The sequence below is a fragment of the Abramis brama genome (genome assembly GCF_963993115.1).
Source record: "Abramis brama genome assembly, chromosome: 11".
NCBI classification, from domain to species: Eukaryota; Metazoa; Chordata; class Actinopteri; order Cypriniformes; family Leuciscidae; genus Abramis; species Abramis brama.
In genome coordinates, this window is record NC_139973.1 from 35488381 (window position 1) to 35507464 (window position 19084).

A 19084-nucleotide genomic window follows, 5' to 3' on the forward strand; every position below is an offset into this window, starting at 1 on the left:
TCAGCAAACATGTATAAAAAAGCAGGGAAGAAAGGAGGTGGAAAGCATGCCAGGATGACAGAGGAGGAGAGAAAAGAGGACATGCTCACCCAATTCATCAAGGTGTGACAATTGTGTTTGAGCGGCTGACATATCATATATATATATGAGCTGAAGTAAATATTTTAGATTTAGAAATCGTTGTATCGTGCTTTTCACAGGGTTCCCACGGGTCCTTGAAAGTTTGTGAATCTGAAAAAATATTTTCAAGGCCCTGGAAAGTTTTTGAAAATAAACATACATAGATACAGGTCCTTGAAAGTGCTTGAATTTATTTTGTGCACTGTTCCACATTCACTCCGGTCCGCTAATGTGTTATTTCACCAAACCTTCATAGCCTATGCATACTAGCTTGCTTGATTTATGTTAGTTATGCGCATTTACGTGTTACGTTAAGTGTATCCTGCATGAGGTACTTTGTGTTGTACGTTGCCATGACGTTCACACGTGCAAGAAATTACGATGGTACCTCAACATTTGTGTCACAACCACAACAACAAATGTGTCCCAGGACTCGCAAAATCGCTAGCCCGACGTCCCGGGGCTATTGTGTTTTCCAGTCGGGCTATCAAAATGCATAACCGGCCTGCCCTACGAGCTATCTAAAATAGTGTTCGCTTCAATCTTGTTATAATCCGATTCAGCGCGTTCTTCATCTTCAATCCGCAGCGGCGCCGAGCTCTGCACGTCAGAAACAGAGGACAGGGTTTGTGTGTGTGTCTGTACGTGTTCATCTAAGCCTCATTGGTCTGTCACTGCTCGTCAATGTCAGAATATTTGAAATGACCAATCAAATCAAAGTAGGCGGGACTTATGTTCACAGAGCTGAGTGGGAATTTGAGCAGAGTAGTGATGGGCGATACTGCAAATTTCGGCATCGATCCGATACCAAGTAAATACAGGGCCAGTATCGCCGATATCGATACCGATACCAATACTTTTTTATTTTAAAAGCATGCACTTGAACTTGTATGCACTTTCCTGTGCTAGAGCAGTGTGTCATGATTTATGAGGTGAATGCATCATTAATATGCTAAATCTGAATACGTTTTCATGACTACTAGGCCTAAATATTTTGTGATTTGTGCTGTCAACTCGACTGTAATTAGTCAGTGACTTTTACAAAACTACCCTAATTATAGTATTAGCCTACTAGTACTAGCCTACTGTTCAAAAGTTTGGGGCCTGTAACATTTTTAATTCTCTTCTGCATTAATTTGATCAAAAATACAGTAAAAACTGTAATATTACAATTTAACATGGGCTATCTGTTTTCTATGCCATAGTAAACTGTAATTTATTCATGTGATCAAAGCTGAATTTTCGGCATCATTACTCCAGTCATGATGAGAATTAATTTTAATATGCTGATTTGCTGCTCAGGAAACATTTCTTATTATTATCAATGTTGAAAACAGTTTCATATTTTTGTGGAAACCATGATACATTTATGCAGAATTATTTGATGAACAAAGTTCAAAGAACAGCATTTATGAAGTAGATTTTTTTTTAACAGTGTAAAAACCCTTGACTGTCACTTTTGATTAATTTAATGCATCGATCCTTGTTGAATAAAAATATTAATTTCAGTAAACAAATTTTACTGACGTCAACATTTTGAACTGTTATGTACCCCTACACTTTTGGTTTGTTTATTGCGAAATAACTCCCGATCACGCTCTCTGTGATTGATTGGTTTCGTCTTGTATCCAGATGACTAGGAGAAAAAGTTCTATCCTACACAATTATCCGCTAACATTCGCTTATTTTTCAACTTAGAAACTTATTTTACTAACTAAATTGCGTGCTAAATTAATAAAAAACATTACTGGAAAAAAAACACACATTTGGATCGATATTTTTATGTGAGGATCGATCCTTTTCGATACCACGTCAGTATCGAAGTATCGATACTTCAGGATCGATCCGCCCATCACTAGAGCAGAGCGAATGACGCTTCAGTTTACGGTCAAGTGCGAAATAAGATGTAAGTAGCTAAACTAAACATTTCACATTTGACATTTTTTTTAGGTCATAAATGTGAAACGAATGACAAAAATAATCAGGCAAACGAATATACTTTTGTCTAATTTCGTCATTTTTAACTGAAAATAGGCCTATGTAACGTGACTCATGTAACAGGTTAATGCAATAATTAGTTTACTGTCATTGTGAGGGGACAAGAAACAATAACAAAGCCGTTTTCATCATGTTAGGCACAAGATTAATAATGAATGTGTACATGTTGAGAATTAACATAATACAATTTGTAGCCTTCAGTAAATTAAAAAAGTTCTGCTTTAGGAGGGGAAGAGACAGGGCAAGATGAGGAGACTGAGAGAAAAAGAAAGAGTGATGGATAAGAAGTGAGAGCAGGTATTGACACATAATCTACTGCCCGCTGACATGGTTTTAAAGCTATTTCTTATCCTTTTTTGTCCTTCAAACGTCTTGTAAGAAAAAATTATGTGGACATCGAAGATCTCAAAAATGAAGTTTATTACAGCATAGCAGTGGCAAGGTACACAAAGCACCTTGGGTTCACCGGCGTCAGAATGAACCCCAAACATACCCAATCCTAAACCTTTTATCCTGGTCTTAATGTAAATGAAGTTGCTCTTCTTGCAACAGCTGTGGTCTTTATGTTAATGAAATTGAGACACCCCATGGTCTCTAGTGTCCCACAGAAGGTTCTCTGTTATTCTTTCAAATAAGAACAGCCAAAGGTTAAAGTGATAAGATTGTTTGAAGTCCCTTTAATCAAGATGGTTCTCGATTGCCCTCTATCACTCCCAAGCTATAGGTGACACCTGTGCCTCTGTGATACTATTTTCATATTACTGAGATTGGATGTAATCGTCTCTATATGATAATTAAGCTCTTTTAAGTGAAGGAACATTTTGATATATATATATATTGGAGTTGAAGTGGTTTGGAACAGACCATAATTTCTTATAGTCTTGAAATGCACATATCAGAGAAATAATTTTTTTTAACCCCCTAACAACCTTAAATGTAGGACCTCTTTGATTATAAAGCCCTGTCTACGGCCCTGTATAAGGAATAAGATCTATAATGAATGTGTACATATTGTGAATGAATTTAATAAACTTAGTTAGGCTACCTAGCTTTCCTAGTAGCTTTCAGTAAATGAACTCTCTGAGAAAATGATTCATAAATCAACATATCAGTTGACCCTATATGTTTACTTTCTTCACTGACAATAACTAGCCTACCTCACATTCGGGACCTCAGTGATGATAAAACCCTGCCATCGAAATGTTAATGAAACTAGTTAATAGTGAGCATTAGACCCTAAACTAAAGTGTTACCTTTTTTTTATTAGGGCCCGAGCACCGATGGTGAGAGGACCCTATTGTTTTTGCTCCGTTTATTCTTCTTCTTCTTCTGCTTCTTCTTCTTCTTCTCCAAAGTGAATCGCTTTTTAGAGGGCCTTAACATGCTCGAAAACTCATGAAACTTTGCACATGCTTCAGAAGTGGTGAAAATTTACGTGTGATATGGTTTTCAAAATTGGGGGGGGCAAATTCGGTAAATAATTGCCCCCACATTTTGCCCCGGCTCTAGGTTTCACGTACAGGTATGAAATTTGGTACATACATGTAATGACCCAATACCTACAAAAAAGTCTCTTGGAGCATAGCCCTAAACACAACAGGAAGTCAGCTATTTTGAACTTCCTCCTAGATTTTGTGCATTTTTCGTAATATCCTGATGTTGTACTTTAACGAACTCCTCCTACAGTTTTGATCTGATCCTCTTCAAATTTGGTGAGTGTAATCTTAAGGCCTTTACTAAAGGCGCCGAGTGGCGGTGGCAGGGGTGCGAGGGCCCTTTTCATCGCTGCTTGCAGCTTTAATTTATTTTTTTATCATACCCTTATTGGGGGCTGAGCCACAGACACAGACTGATTCAGGTCACACAAATTTCAGTTCAGTTAGAACCAGATGCATATTTGTATTGATGATTCTAATTTGATTATTTTATATCCAATTGTTGATATTTGGCTACCAAAATCTGAAGAGGGCCCAAGGGACCACCAGCGATTTTGAAATTTTGTGAGCCCTGTGTCCCCACATTAAGTCCTTGAATTTGAGGGTATTGGACCTGGAAAGTCCTTGAAAGGTCCTTCAATTTGAAGTTAACCAAGGTGTGGGAGCCCTGTTTTCAACAACACATCGTTTCAAGGCAGTTTGTTTAAGTGACATGGTCAATGTTTACATTTAGTCTCTTTTGTCTAGAATAGATGGTGATGAAACTGAAAGACTAACACTTGTGTAGGTGTTCAGCTACATCTAATTGTTCTGATAGTATTTCATTTTTTAGATTCTGAATATATTTCAATATGGCATTACTGTAGAAATATAGCAAAATACTGTCTTATCCATTTTTGTATTATGTTTTGAACAGTTTTGAAAAGAGTATATAAATATGCAAATTAAAATATGTAATCATCGAACGCATTTTGTGTCAAAGCAATGATAAATGATCCAAAGTTTGGCCCACATAGACTGCTGTTGTGCTCACTGCACACTGTGTGAAGAGTTTTGAAAAAGTGAGCTAAGTATTGAGAAATGGGTCCTGGCTATTGTAAAAAAATAAAAACTTTGTGCGTTCTGCATCGGAAATGATTTGTTTTTTAGGATAACCTGCAGAAAGAGCAGAGAAACACCATCCTGAATCAACACAAGCTGCGGCAGCAGTGGCGTGCTGTTTTAACTCAGACCAAGACAGCAGAGCTACCAAATGACATCTCAGTCCTCAGCCAGAGCTTTGAGAGAGTCCTCGACCACAAAGACAACATCATTAAGGTGACTATAACATATATAGACTTGACTCTCAGTTTTAAATTCTATAGCTTTCATTACAGAGTCTGGAAGTAACAAACGTGTGTGTGTGTGTGTGTTTGTGTGTGATTTATAGAGTTTGGTGGCTGATCTGTCTGAGAGGGAGCAGCAGTCAGAGATGGCGCGCAGTTCTCATCTGCAGAGCCTAGACTGTCTGTTAGAGCTTCATAGGAGTTGGCTGGCAGAACTAGAGTTCAACTTCAACACCAGACTCCAAGAACTTAGCTCAGAGTATAATACTGAGAGGTAAACACAAACAATCACACAGAAGTTAGTGTTTTGCTTTCAAGGGTGTGAATTTGGCCAGTTTGCCAGTTCTTGACAATTTAAATCGGGTCATTCCTTTTAGGATATACCTTTTAACTTTAGAAAATGACAATGCTTTGGTTGTATACCAGAATTTCAGAAATAATCTCAGGTCAAGCTCAGGCACTTAAACTTTTTAATTATATCTTTATGATTTATGCAATGACAAGAAGGTTAGGTAACACTTTATTTCGATTGTCCGCTTTAGACATTCTACTTATAAAAGTATCTTTGCAACTACATGTCAACTAGCAGTCATTAAGAGTAGACTGTCCTTCACAGATATACATAAATGCCTCATTAGCGGCCATTTCAGTGGGCCACTATACGTAAGCTGTCCGCCATATTGGAATGGTCAAAACCAGTCTGTCAATGTTCAACATTCGAGAGCAAGTTGACTGTGCAACCATAGTTAGACGCAGTTAGAGTAACTTTAGAGTAACTTTGCAAGCAGTGGCGTGGCGTGGGGAAAATTTCTGAGGAAGCCAATTAAGACACAACCTCTAAGCTGTGTGTTTTAAGGGGTGGGGGCAGAAAATCATACGTTACCATTTATATGTTGCTATTTGGATGAACTATTAGAGCGCCCAGCATCATCTTACCGGGACTTACGCTTGTTACAATCCAACACTTTGAGCACGGACGCTCTCTCTCTCTCTCTCTCTCTCTCTCTCTCTCTCTCTCTCTCTCTCTCTCTCTCTCTCTCTCTCTCTCTCTCTCTCTCTCTCTCTCTCTCTCTCTCTCTCTCACACACACACACACACACACACACACACAGTCAGTCCTCTTAAACATCTTTCATGGTGTTTTTTATTAAAACATTCGCAGATAGGAAACGCCAACGGTAAGCAACAAGAAGATAACCTTTTTCATTTAATACACCCTTAAATCGGTGTGACGCTCATGTAAGGATATACAATTGCGGTTATTCACAAACAATCACAACAATAAACAACAAAGTGCACTCACATGCTGCTTAATCAAAGCACGCAAGAAACAGTAAGAAGAACTATAATCACATTAAAAAAATAACACATCGCTAAATGGGCAGTTCAGACCAGACGCGCTCTCTCTCTCTCGCTCTCTCTCACACACACACACACAGTCAGTCCTCTTAAACATCTTATGGTCTTTTCAATTAATAATTTTAGCTAACTAGCTAAACAAGATGTCAACACAAATCCACAAATCTTCCGCTATTTCATTCATTCATTCATTGACGATGATAACGTGATGTGATTGGCCTGATGCCAACAAGTTCATGGCTTCCCTTGACACTGTCCTGACCAATCACAGGGGAGCAGTGTCGTGACAATAGCGTCACCTGATTGGTTAATCATTCTTTTTAGCACAATTTTCCACCGGACAAAATTGCGATTGTTAACTCATGATTTCTGTTCTGTCTGTGCGCACCAATCTTGCACTTCTATCTACTCCTCAACCAGACCACCTAGAGACTTCGGGTTTTCGGCATTATGTTAAGGAAGGTCTAATCTCGGGAACGCACAAAAAAAATCCAGGAAAAGATTTACTATCTCTTAGTGTTGTGATCCCATGAGGTCAGAAAATTGCGCTAAAACACTCAACGAGTTTTTATTACTTGTTTTTTTCTATCAAGGGATGCCAACTCAGCCTGGCCTCCTCACAGACACAGGGTGCAGTACCATGTTTTCAACGCTCATTCACCATGTCACTTTTATAGGGGCGCTGTTTTACACATCAGAAAACGCTCAGTAATGAATGAAGAGAGACGATGAGGAGATGACAGAAGGATTACGTACGTAAACTGTGAAAACAAAAGTGTTTATTAAATGACGATTATATTCTGAAAAAGTGAGGAAGCCTGGCTTCCCTTGGCCTCCGCAAGAAAACGCCACTGTTTGCAAGTACATGTTAACATATTGTACTAACCCTAATAGTCTACTTATACTCTAATGAGAGTTAGCTGACATGTAGTTGCAAATTAATTAGAGATAGTAGTAGAATGTCTAAAGTGGATTATCGTAATAAACTTTAACCACAAGGTTAACAACAGGATTGAACCTAGCTCTAAAAAAGAAGTAAACTCGAGGGTGTCAGCTTGAAGTTCATTTCAATTTTGTTGTTGAATTTGTATATTTTCTGATTAGCTATTGAAATATTGATATTATCCTGAGGATTTATGTAATTTAATCCAAGAAACTCCAACTAATACCATAAAACAATGCAAAAATTCACAAGAGCATTACTAACAATGATGTTTACACTGTTTTCCCACCAAAAGTGATGTCATGAACAGGATTTCACACAACAAATGGTATAATATTCTATACAAAAAGATCTATATGGGGACATGAAAATGCACTGCGAAGGATTGAGCCAATGTAGCACCTTCTGTATGTTATTTCTTTTAAATTCCAGGGAGGAGATTCTTTCACAGCATCAGCAGGACAGTGTGAATTTGAAGAATATAATGTTATCCATGGAAAAGCAATACGCTGATATTGACAACGAGGCGAGACGTGACTACGAGAGCAATTGCAATCAAATTAAAAAACAGGTACTGATTCTATTATGTTCATATTTATTCATTTGGCAGATGCTGTTATCCAAAATGACTTACAAATGAGGAACATCACCAGCAATTTGTCATAGTGCCATATTCATAGGTTTAGTAAAAACTAGATTAGTCAACAAGCTAGAGCAAAGGTAAAATTATTATTATTCTTTTTAAATATAATAAGAGTTAGAGTAAACTAGTGCAAAATGCCCGTGCAAAATCAGTTTTTGTGTGTGTTTTTAGTAATTGTTGGTTTGGTGTGTTTGAGTGCTCATTGTTACAATTACACAGCAAAAGTTCAGTGAGATTTTTATTTGTGCAAAGTAGAAAGCAAAATACTGATACTGACATAATGACATACAATAAATGTGGAACATTGAACTACACGATTCAGGGAGCAGGCTACACAGTGAACTCAGAGAAAACGCTACTTAAGCTCTGCTGCTTTCTTCGACCCTCTCTGTCTCTGGTCCTGGGCTGTGCTCACTCAGTGTGTGTGTGAGAGGGGGAATGGCCAGCTGTGCTCACTCAGTGTGCAGTGTGAGAGGGGGAGTGGCCAGCGGCTAGAGAGGCAAAAGCCAGTGTGTGCTTCTTTTATCGATATATATTTAACAATATATTTTGCATTTCTAATCCAAACAACATCAAACTTGGCACTGCACTTACTCGTGCCCGTAGCAAGACACCTGTCAAGTTTGAAATCCATCGGACTAACGGTTCGAGAGATATGCGAATAACACACACTCACACACAGACAGAAAGACGTTCCCGTAATTTATAGATAGATATAATATACAGAAGTAAACAGGTGACTTACAGATTCAGTTAACATTCACAAATGAATAAGCGCGACGATTCAGGGAGCAGGCTACACAGTGAACTCTGAAAAATGCTACGCTTGAGCAAACAGTTTGTGAATAAGTTACTACAAATGATGTCTGTGAATAAAATTGTTGGAAAGTTTTCTTTCATCGAAGCAGAGACCAGGAGACGTTGGGATCGTGTTCAACAGAAGTTATTCTTTATTGAGAACTCCGTGGCTGCAGGAATCCAACATTATCTAATTCTAATACAGTATGCATTGTGGCTATATACATTCCAAGGGGGAGGGATTACATAGAGGCGAAGACTCTGAATAAAGCATGCAAATGAAGTGGGAACACACCCTACTCTGAGACCACTACCAGTCCAATTGAATCAGCATAACTATTCAAATGCTGATACTGGCCAGGAACTCCGGTTCCAAGAGCCATCCCAGAACCATTAAAGACAAAAGGTGAAAGTCTCCCCTACAGCTAATCCAATCAACCTAACGATTCAACGTATGGGCTCCGAAAGGTGATCTGACTCATTTAAAACACAATAGAGAAAACAGGTCTGGCAGGAATAGCTTGCTGTAAACTCAATAATCACTTTCTCAGTTTGTATTGGAATCTAAATTAAAACCTCAAATGCTAAAATCAGTATTCTTCACCATGATGTTATGTAAGGAAGCATATCTGAAATAGATTCTTAAATTTGTAATCCTTCAGTCCCCTCTTTGAGAGTTCTTAAAAACTCTCACAAAATACAAATTTAGACACTTAAAAGTTCATTCTTGTAACTTGAAAAAGTTACAGGTACAAGCATGTTCTGTGTTGTTCATCTGTAATTGCATGCTGACACAGAAACATAACATGCAACTAGGGTCCGTGAAGTCCTTACGAGTAATAGTCTTTTCTGGTTGAAAACTGTTATTTCCTTGTGCTGGACGTGAGTCAGTTGTTGGTTGACACACTTGATACTAACAGGTTTCCGAACCATGAAGAGTTATCTTCAGTCATATGGTGTAAAGATCAAGAATGTCTTGTTGTAGTTTGTTCAAGTTCTCGGATGGATGACTGAAGTTCCCGTAGGTCTCTGCGTTGTGTTTCTCTTTTTCTTTTGGGATAGTTCGTTCAGCAATGGGTCTAGTTGTCTTCTTGAGGTTGTGGCTTCATATGCAGGTGAGACGTCGTTGCATATGGATTTTTGGAACAGCCATCAAGTGGTATCTGTACAGAGGAAGAAAGAAAACAGAAAACAGAGCAGTATTTCTTCAAACACTAGGGTTGTATGGTTTTTAGAGTCTGCTGTTGTTGTTTCATTCTTTCCCTATTTCTTAATTGTTTTGACACCTATGAACCAGTGAGGTAAGGATGGACTAAATGGGGAAAGGCCTATGAGGTAGTGTCTTCACCCTGGGTTCACCCCCGAAGCCTGTTGCGTTCAGTTCTTCCCAGGGCACCTCACTTGTCCGTGTGTCCTATCCTGTCCCTGTAGGTGCTGTGAATAAGTTAGCAGATGACAGAAATGTATTGTACTAAGCAACAGCATATCCTGCCTGATTGTTGCCTTTCAATAACCTTATGCAGTATGCAATTATCCTTATGTAATAACATTTATATAAATTTACGAAAATTCCCAAAATAATGCAATTATGAATTGCCACATTTCCATTCTCCAGTGAAACATCAGTCATAATAGACATCATACAGTAACAGAGGATGGGTGTCTGACTGGAATATTCTGTGGTATAACATTTAAAGGGGACATATCATGCTAAATCCACTTTTTTAGCCCTTAAATGCATTTAGTTGTATATTTGGAGTGTTTAGAAGTACAGAAAATTTGAAATTATTCTCTTTAGGTGCTTCGTTGATATCTTTATATTCTGTTTTGGTCCTATTTTTCAACCTGTTCCGATTTTTCTGTTCTCTATGACGTTTTTTGAACTATTACGTCACAGTATTTGCAGCGGAACTGCCAAATAAGGACATTGACTTCCGGCCCACCACTTCGAGCAATCCGCCATTTTTATTTCTCGCTGCAATTTTGTAGTCCAAGCTAAAGGATGCAGAAGTTACGAGAGGGTAAGTTAAAATGTTCGGTTGTTGGATGTAGTAACCCACACGCTTCATTACACCGTCTAATGTAGATGAACTGCCGCGCTTGTGACAGGGCCATAGACTGTAAAAAATAGGACAGGGCGCATGTTTAACTGAAAGAACGAGCAGAGAGAGAGACCCCGGTCGCGCGCGTGCACACTCTCTCTCTTCGGAGCCAGGCGAAAGTGTAAACAAGACTTCACCGTCTCCAAACTAGACGCTGTCTTGCTCTCTCTCCCTCGCACATATTAATCAAAATAAATCGACACGGTGGTAAAAGGTCGGAAGACCAAAGTTTCATGTGTAAATGCAGTAACACACCATTGCGATACATCCATATGAAGACGTTGTTCTGCAGGTTCGTCGTCTTCATTTTTATCTCGCTCCGGCTCCGACTCTGGCTCGAACATGTAAGGCTGGCTGGATAAGTCTTCCGTTGTTGACATTTTGTTAATAACGTGTGAATAAAACGTTTCTGTGCCACTAGATAATCGTATCTCTGCTATCAAACTACAAAAATGGCCGAACGGGGTGGAGTTGAACCGAGTGTCACCTCTGCAACCTGGAGAGGGGGCGGGGTATGAAGTGTCTCAATTGTATTTAAAGAGACCGCACCAAAACGAGTTGCTCTCAGACGCACATCAGAAAAGGGGTAGAAAAGGGGCCTGTGGAGCTATAATAATGAGGAATTCAGACCCAAGCATTGCAGTTCCGCTTTATATAGACTACAAATGTATGATTTATATGTAAAAAGGAACGATTTAAAAGCATGATATGTCTCCTTTAAGAGTCTTACTTTCCTTTCGTTCTATCAAACAAAAATCAGTCTTTCATCTTTGTTGTTGTTTCTGGGGAAAATTAAGCACTCACAGCCTAAATGGTTAACACCTTATCAAGTTGCCCCATGAGTTTAATGAGGAAGGGAGGGGCTGCTTCAGAGTATCAAGCAAGCTGAGCAGAAGCTGAGTAACCTTGTTAACTTCTTTAAAGTTCTTTTTGTTTTTCCTACACTCTCTCATCCAATGGCCATTTTTACCACAGTAATTACAGCTGCCCTCTCTCTTAGGACGTTTGCGTTTCTGTTCATTCTCTGTGTTAAGTTTAAAGGATGCTGCTGCAATTTTTACTCTTGCCTTGACATCAGAGTCTCTTTCCCAAATAGCTAACCTGTCTAGGTTATTTCAGAGAGTTCCGTTAGCCCACGTAATATCGAGGAATGGCAAGGCTGTTCTGTACTCAGCTACAAGACCATCTGCCCAAATTCGGCTTAGAGCTCCTTTGTCAGCTAGCACACTTTCGGAATCATCCACTATTCCACTGTAAGTTACGGCTGTCTGACAAAACCTCTCAGTATATTCACTCACAGTTTCTTCTTTCTTTTGTATACAGCTAGTAACTGTAGACCAATTTATTTTGGGTCCTAAGATATTCTTTAGGATTTTCAAAACACCTTCTCTCAAATCGCCTTTACTGGCATATAGCAGTTCGGAAGTAACAGCAGACTCAAAACTGTTGAATTCAGATTCAGTTAGAATTTGTGACATCAGCTGTGTGACTTCCGGCAACGACATGTCGTAAAGACGCATTTTACTGATCAATGCTCTTCTAAATTCAGAAAAATGTGTGTGTGCTGAGGGTAAACTCTGGGAGAGTCTCTCTATATCTTTAGGACTTAAAGCTGTATTGACTGCTTGTATTGGGGTTGCACATAGAACTGGATCAACTCCTTTTTTCCTACTCTGAGCCTTTTGTCTTGCTCCACACACTTCAAATGCATTTACATCTTTCATCATTGCATTGACATTGTCCTCTATTCTATCAAAAGACTGTAAATCAGGATAGCTTTCATCTGACTGTTGGTTTTCTGAGTCACATTTGGTTGAGGCCTTGTTATGGCCCAACTTTTTCGTGAAACAGGACACTTGAGTATGCAATTGTTTGTTCTGTTCTTTTAACTTATCAATACAACGAGCTTGTTCTTGTACAATGGATAAGCTAAATTCTCTGTGACAGAAGATAATACCTTTCACATTTTTCTTCCTGATACATGCACCCAACACTTTCTTGCAATCTTCAATTGACCATACTTTGTCTGCATCAATGCCAAATTTCTTTGTTAAATTCAATCTGAGTTCCTCAGTCACGATTGAGTCCATGTGCTCTCTTAACAAAGACTTAAACTCATTGTCTGTCCATAACGGGCTAGCTAATCCACCTTTCTCTGTTGTGGGAATCAGCCTAGTATTCCTTCTAACCATTTTGTGAGTTGCTTTGTTACCACACAAACAAACACTAAAACTTCTCTCTACTGTCTTACAAACAGAGGGTACGATCTTATTAGCACATGACGCTAATCTTCTCTAGCTTACAAAGGATAGATCTTCTCTAGCAAGAGGATACAGACAAATCTTAAAGAGCATGTTGCAGGTTAGAAGACCCAATGAGTCAATGTATAGAAAAATAATGTAGGAACTAGATTTTCTTTTAAAAAAACTTCTAAATACACTACAGTGGCTTCTGGAGTCGTTTTTGTGAGAAAATTTTACTTCCGCATCTGAAAATGGGCGTGGCGGGCGTGCCGTAGCATGAGGGAGAGCGGTCGATTCAAACAACAGGGAAATAATGGATCGCATGATGTTTCGGACGCTGAGGAAATTGTTCATACTTACTCGTATGACGGAGCACAGCTATACAATTATGAGCCTGCTAGGCAGCCAAGAAAGCAGGGACAGGCCAGGATTAATGTTAGACAGAACAACGGTCAGAGGAGACAAATAGGTGGTTTGCAGTCACGTGATTGTGATGACGCGCGAAATTCAGATGGAGGGCAGGAAGTGAAGAGCGGAATGGACGAGATGGAGGAAAGTCCATACTGTACTACTTTAGACACTATTACAAAAGAAAGATATAACAAAAAAATCGAAACATATGTTGGACGTGATCTTTACGCTAGGAAGAGGAGCGATTTTTCAACTGAATTGAAAGATTTGCCTGTAACGTTACGTTTGTCTTCAGTTACAGGGGTAACTTACAAACCCAAAGAAAAGAAGAAACAATTACTTTGACTTTACAAAGTTCGGAAACTGGTACGTTACACAAACATACTAGCCACATAAGACTCACCTTTGACGAAGTGATCACTGCACAAACGGGCATTTTCCGATTCGGCTCCTCCCGACAGCAGACGTAGGTTTGCAAGCAGAGTAGGCAGCCAGCCGATTTTGCCGGGGCTTCAGTCCCGAATGTATTTTGAAATTTTAACTGACAAATATGAAATCGGACAACAGCCTATTGTAAACCTCCGAAATCATAAGTTGCCTTATTTCATTGTGCTATGGTTTTGCTGCTGTCTTTGACTGGTGATTGTTGAAATCTGTCTCACTCAGAGACGCACCACGTGAATGATTTCAGCCTATTTCTCCAGGATTTGCGCGCAACAGCAAACAATCTCACAGCAATTTTTTTTAATTTTATAAATAACGCAGTCAGCAGCGCCGCACAGTCCTCTGTCAGATGAGATGTTGTCACGGTATATGTCCGAATATAAAACTCTGAAACACGAACTTTCCTGTCGTGTCAGCCGTGCGCTCGAGGCGCGCACTCTTCAATATCACGCACTAATGCAATCAATACATCTAGCCTAAATCGTTCATGACATTCTTTTAACTATAAGCAACCCAATTTGTCTAGATATGTAATATTATTTCCTTTGTATAATGAGCTTGTCTTTGTTTTAAATTATATTGTATTTTTATTGTGAGTGCATGTGAACTGCTGCACAGTCGTGTGATTTAGTCAGCTTGATTAACATTATTACAATGTATTCCTATTTAACACAAATGCTCTTTGCTAATTATAGAAACTATAAGCAAAATTGAAAGGTTTGATCGATTTGAGCAACCATAAACGACGCAAAACATAGGCATTTTGAGTTTGTTATAGTGCTTCCTAAATGTAGCACAACACTTCCTGCCCTCCATCTGCATTTCGCGCCATGGCAACGCAGTGACGTGACGTCATATGCAAACAAGCTATTGAGTTGTGGTGTGAGGAGATAGTGAAGAACAGGGCAGGTGTCTTGGTGAGAGACCAGTGTTAGCTTATAGATACGTTTCCTTGAAATTTCCTTGAATTAATTTTTTTTTAATTAAAACTAACATCATAAATATGATATTTTTTTACTTTGAGCAATGATAGAGCTATACTTGACTCTTCTTAGAAGCAAATAAAAGAAAACAGCTCCTTGGACAAAATGAAATGTAATATTGGCTATAAACAAAGGTTTATTTTAGTTCAGATTAACATTTGAGGGCAGCAATTGTATTCATAATGTCAAAATAAAACCGACGTAATTTAAATTGAAAGCATTTTATCCTACTATTCCTGTCAAACGTCCATGGTTGCAGACAGTAGTGTTACTACAGTAAATCCATGGTGAATGTTTCTGATCTGTGGACACTGGATAGTTCATTCATTGCACAGTTTATTCCTGGTTTCCACGTCAGCGCTGTTTGATCCGTTAATAACGGAGAAATGTGAATATTTCTCACTAGATCTCGCAGCGATGTTATTACTTCAGTGGTGAATTCAAATGCTTTATTTACTGGATCTCGCAGTAACAGTGTTGCTTGATCAGGCTTGATCAGGCTCACGCTGCACTGGTCCAAACTGATAAACGGTCCACACAAACACAATAACGAGTAGCTCAGTTTTCGTTTTCTGAAGCCGATGCGGAAGAGAAATCCTGTCTCTTCACCTGCACAAACCGCGCCCAGGCACGAAAGATAGCGCCGTCCCTTTTCTTGTTAGGAAACCGGTGGACTCGATGTCCTGACAGGCTGGAGTTTTTGCAAGCTCCACAAACACAATAATTTACCATGACGATGATAAATTGAAATACAAAAACTACTGAAAACACACTGACTCACGACCGCTCTTACTGAATACCAACCTACTCTGCACTGAGCTGCGGCAGAGCCGCAGAGCACAGCACACATCTCCCTCTTGTGACGTAAAATGACGCGATGTTGAAAAAAAGCGTTTTTTACGAGCAGTCAAAGAAACGCTCACTTTATCTACTAAATTGGTGTCCTTATATCGTTTTAAAACATTTTAAATCCTGCATTATCTTTTCATATGATATTTTCATACACGGTTATATATTCATTTTGATTTTTTTTTAACCTGCAATATGCTCTTTAACATGTACTGCTAAACTTCCCTGCCTGGCAGAGGATATCTTTCATCTCTAAAAGCAAACTTTAGAGGCTTATCTTTAGTTAACCAAACTCTACAGCTGTTTGTTAACTACTTCTCTGAACGGCGCAGAGGAAAACTATTTTGTACTGGTCTGCAAAGGTGAAACTCACCAAGTCTTTCGTTTGTAGAGAAAGATTCCGTCTGTAAAAATTCAGTCTTTGAGATCTTTTTGGAGCTTTAAGTTTTCAATCTGGATTCAGAAGATTCAGTCTGGAACTTAGTCAGGCTTTGTTGAGATCTTTGAGCTTGAAGTTTCAAGATTCAGTTTCCTTTTTCTCCATCCGGGTCACGGCACCATCTGTTGGAAAGTTTTCTTTCATCAAAGCAGAGACCAGGAGACGTTGGGATCGCGTTCAACAGAAGTTATTCTTTATTGATAACTCCACTGTACGTGGCTGCAGGAATCCAACATTATCTAATTCTAATACAGTATGCATGGTGGCTATATACATTCCAAGGGGGAGGGATTACATAGAGGCGGAGACTCTGAATAAAGCATGCAAATGAAGTGGGAACACACCCTACTCTGAGAGCACTACCAGTCCAAATTGAATCAGCATAACTTTTCACATGCTGATACTGGCCAGGAACTCCGGTTCCAAGAGCCATCCCAGAACCATTAAAGACAAAAGGTGAAAGTCTCCCCTACAGCTAATCCAATCAACCTAACGATTCAACGTCTGGGCTCCGAAAGGTGATCTGACTCATTTAAAACACAATAGAGAAAACAGGTCTGGCAGGAATAGCTTGCTGTAAACTCAATAATCACTTTCTCAGTTTGTATTGGAATCTAAATCAAAACCTCAAATGCTAAAATCAGTATTCTTCACCATGATGTTATGTAAGGAAGCATATCTGAAATAGATTCTTAAATTTGTAATCCTTCAGATACTACAAATGATGTCTGTGAATAAAATATAATATTCAGAAGTAAACAGTGTAGCTGACAGAGTGTTTATGTCAGAATGTTTATTTTTAAAGGGGTCATATAATGTCATTTTTGTACAACCTAATATGATTCTTTAGGGTCTAAATTAAAAGTTTGTAATATACTTTAATTAAAAATTCTCATTAGTATTGTAAGAAAACACTAATTTTACCTGGTCAAAAACAGCTCTGTTTTCAGCACGCCGTTTCAGTGCATGTGTCTTTAAATGATAATGAGCTTTGCTCACCCCGCCCCTCTGTTCTGTGCGTACACCGTTTAAAATAATAATACAAAAACCATAACGCGTTGTTCATTATAAACGTGGGATTATGAATTATATTGAGAACGTCGTACATAGAAAATATGCCATAATGTACCCTGAGTGTAAAAATAGCCACATTCATCGTGAAGCGTGCAAGCTATTTGCAAAGATTAATATAAAGATTAATATAAAGGTCAATAAAACGTTACACTCACTTGTTCTTCTGGAGGTTCAGCAGGAACACGAATAGTTGGTACTGATCCTTTTTTCTGGAGCAGCTTCTTAGCAAAACCAGCTTTATACTGACCCTCGTTTGTAAAGCAGTCTCGAGTCTGGTGAAATGATTCGCGCAAACATGACAGCATTGACGTTGATCGTGGGGAATATTCCCTTCGAAAACAAACTCAGCCACTGCGTCTTCAGCTGTACGGATTTAGAAACATCATCAATATGACTGCTGTGTTCGTTATTACACCCAAGAACAGAACACTACAATCGTTAGACGCCATTCTACTCAGCACTCCAGCTATCAACAATGAACGCGTGCTATGCGGTGCGTGCTATGATTGACAGCTCGCTCACGAGGGCGCGAGGGCGGGTCTGTGTTTGAAACGCTGCTGTCAATCACCCATCGTGGGAGGGGCGTCGATATTGTGACGTCACAATATCGAACAGCTTGATTTGAGACAGGAGGAAACATGGATTTTTATCATTTTATGATGGTTGTGTACAGGCACTGCCAACACACATTTCAGTACAATCAACTTGTAAAAGTGCATGTACCATTATATGACCCCTTTAAACCACAATCTTCTAAGTGCTTCTTTTACTGGTATTTTTAATGATATCTTTTGCATTTCTAATCCAAACAACGTCAAACTTGGCACTGCACTTACTCGTGCCCGTAGCGAGACACCTGTCGAGTTTGAAATCCATCGGACTAACGGTTCGAGAGATATGCGAATAACAGTCATACACACAAACACACACAGACAGACAGACAGACAGACAGACACACAGACAGACAGACAGACGTTTCTGTAATTTATAGATAGATAGATGTCTTGGTTTACAAAATCATAATTATTGCATTAACCTAAAATATGCAGTGCAAATATAAATAGATGTGCTCATGGATTACAAAAATACAGATTACACAAATATACAAATTTATGTAGGAGTTAATGATAGTTAAAGTCTTTAATGATGATCACTAATGGAGCAGAGGTAAGGGAGCACACTGACCAAGGCGGCCATACAGAGTTTAGAGTTTTGAAAATGTGACTACAGATTGGACAAAAGAATGTTAGCAGTTGGGAAAAAACATGATATAATAATATGTTGTTGGTTTTATTTCTGCAGAACAAAGAGGAAAATCAAACAGGGAAAGAACAGATGGAAGGGGTTATGGAAAAACTGTGGCAAGACATAAAGGAGGTTTTACACAAACATAACGAGTCCACCAAAGACAAAATCACCGCAATTGACTCTCTGGAAGTCAAGAATAAACAGAGTGCTAAAGAGATCGACGCACATCAAAAGCACATTCAGAAGCTGCAGGTCAGACAAAAATCCAGTGTGGGATCTGTTTTTTTCTGACTACTTTGGACAAGCATTTTTCTTCCAATTGTGATATTTCACCATTTTGATGATTTTATTGCAGTTTAAACTGTACAAAACGTTTTGCAGGAGACCATCTCAGCTCTGCGCTGTCAGCTGAGCTCCAGTCAAAGTGGAGGAACAGTTCAGCAGCTTCGTTCAGACCGTGATGAGCTCGGCCAGGAAGTTCAACATCTCAGAGTCCGGCTCGGTGCGGCCCAAACCATTCGGAGAAAGCAGCTCACTAAACTTACCGTTCAAAGCAACAATGCTGCTAAAAAACTACAGGAGACAGTAGCTTTGGTAAATTTATTACACCCACATTCAAACTAATTTTTTTAACATTTTCCATGTAATAGTAAGTTATATTTTGTTAAT

General features: G+C 39.0%; 1 protein-coding gene across 1 annotated transcript in view; it reads left to right on the top strand.

Annotated features, from left to right (window-relative positions):
• The window catches only part of LOC311091934 (dynein regulatory complex subunit 2-like), a 21230-nt gene continuing 2146 nt past the window's right edge, over positions 1 to 19084 (top strand). Inside the window, exons 1-6 of the mRNA XM_084128099.1 lie at positions 1 to 102; positions 4704 to 4871; positions 4984 to 5153; positions 7614 to 7752; positions 18470 to 18667; positions 18797 to 19009. Coding sequence (XP_083984225.1) covers positions 10 to 102; positions 4704 to 4871; positions 4984 to 5153; positions 7614 to 7752; positions 18470 to 18667; positions 18797 to 19009 — 981 coding nt within the window. The 5' untranslated portion in view covers positions 1 to 9. The remainder of the gene's footprint in view (positions 103 to 4703; positions 4872 to 4983; positions 5154 to 7613; positions 7753 to 18469; positions 18668 to 18796; positions 19010 to 19084) is intronic.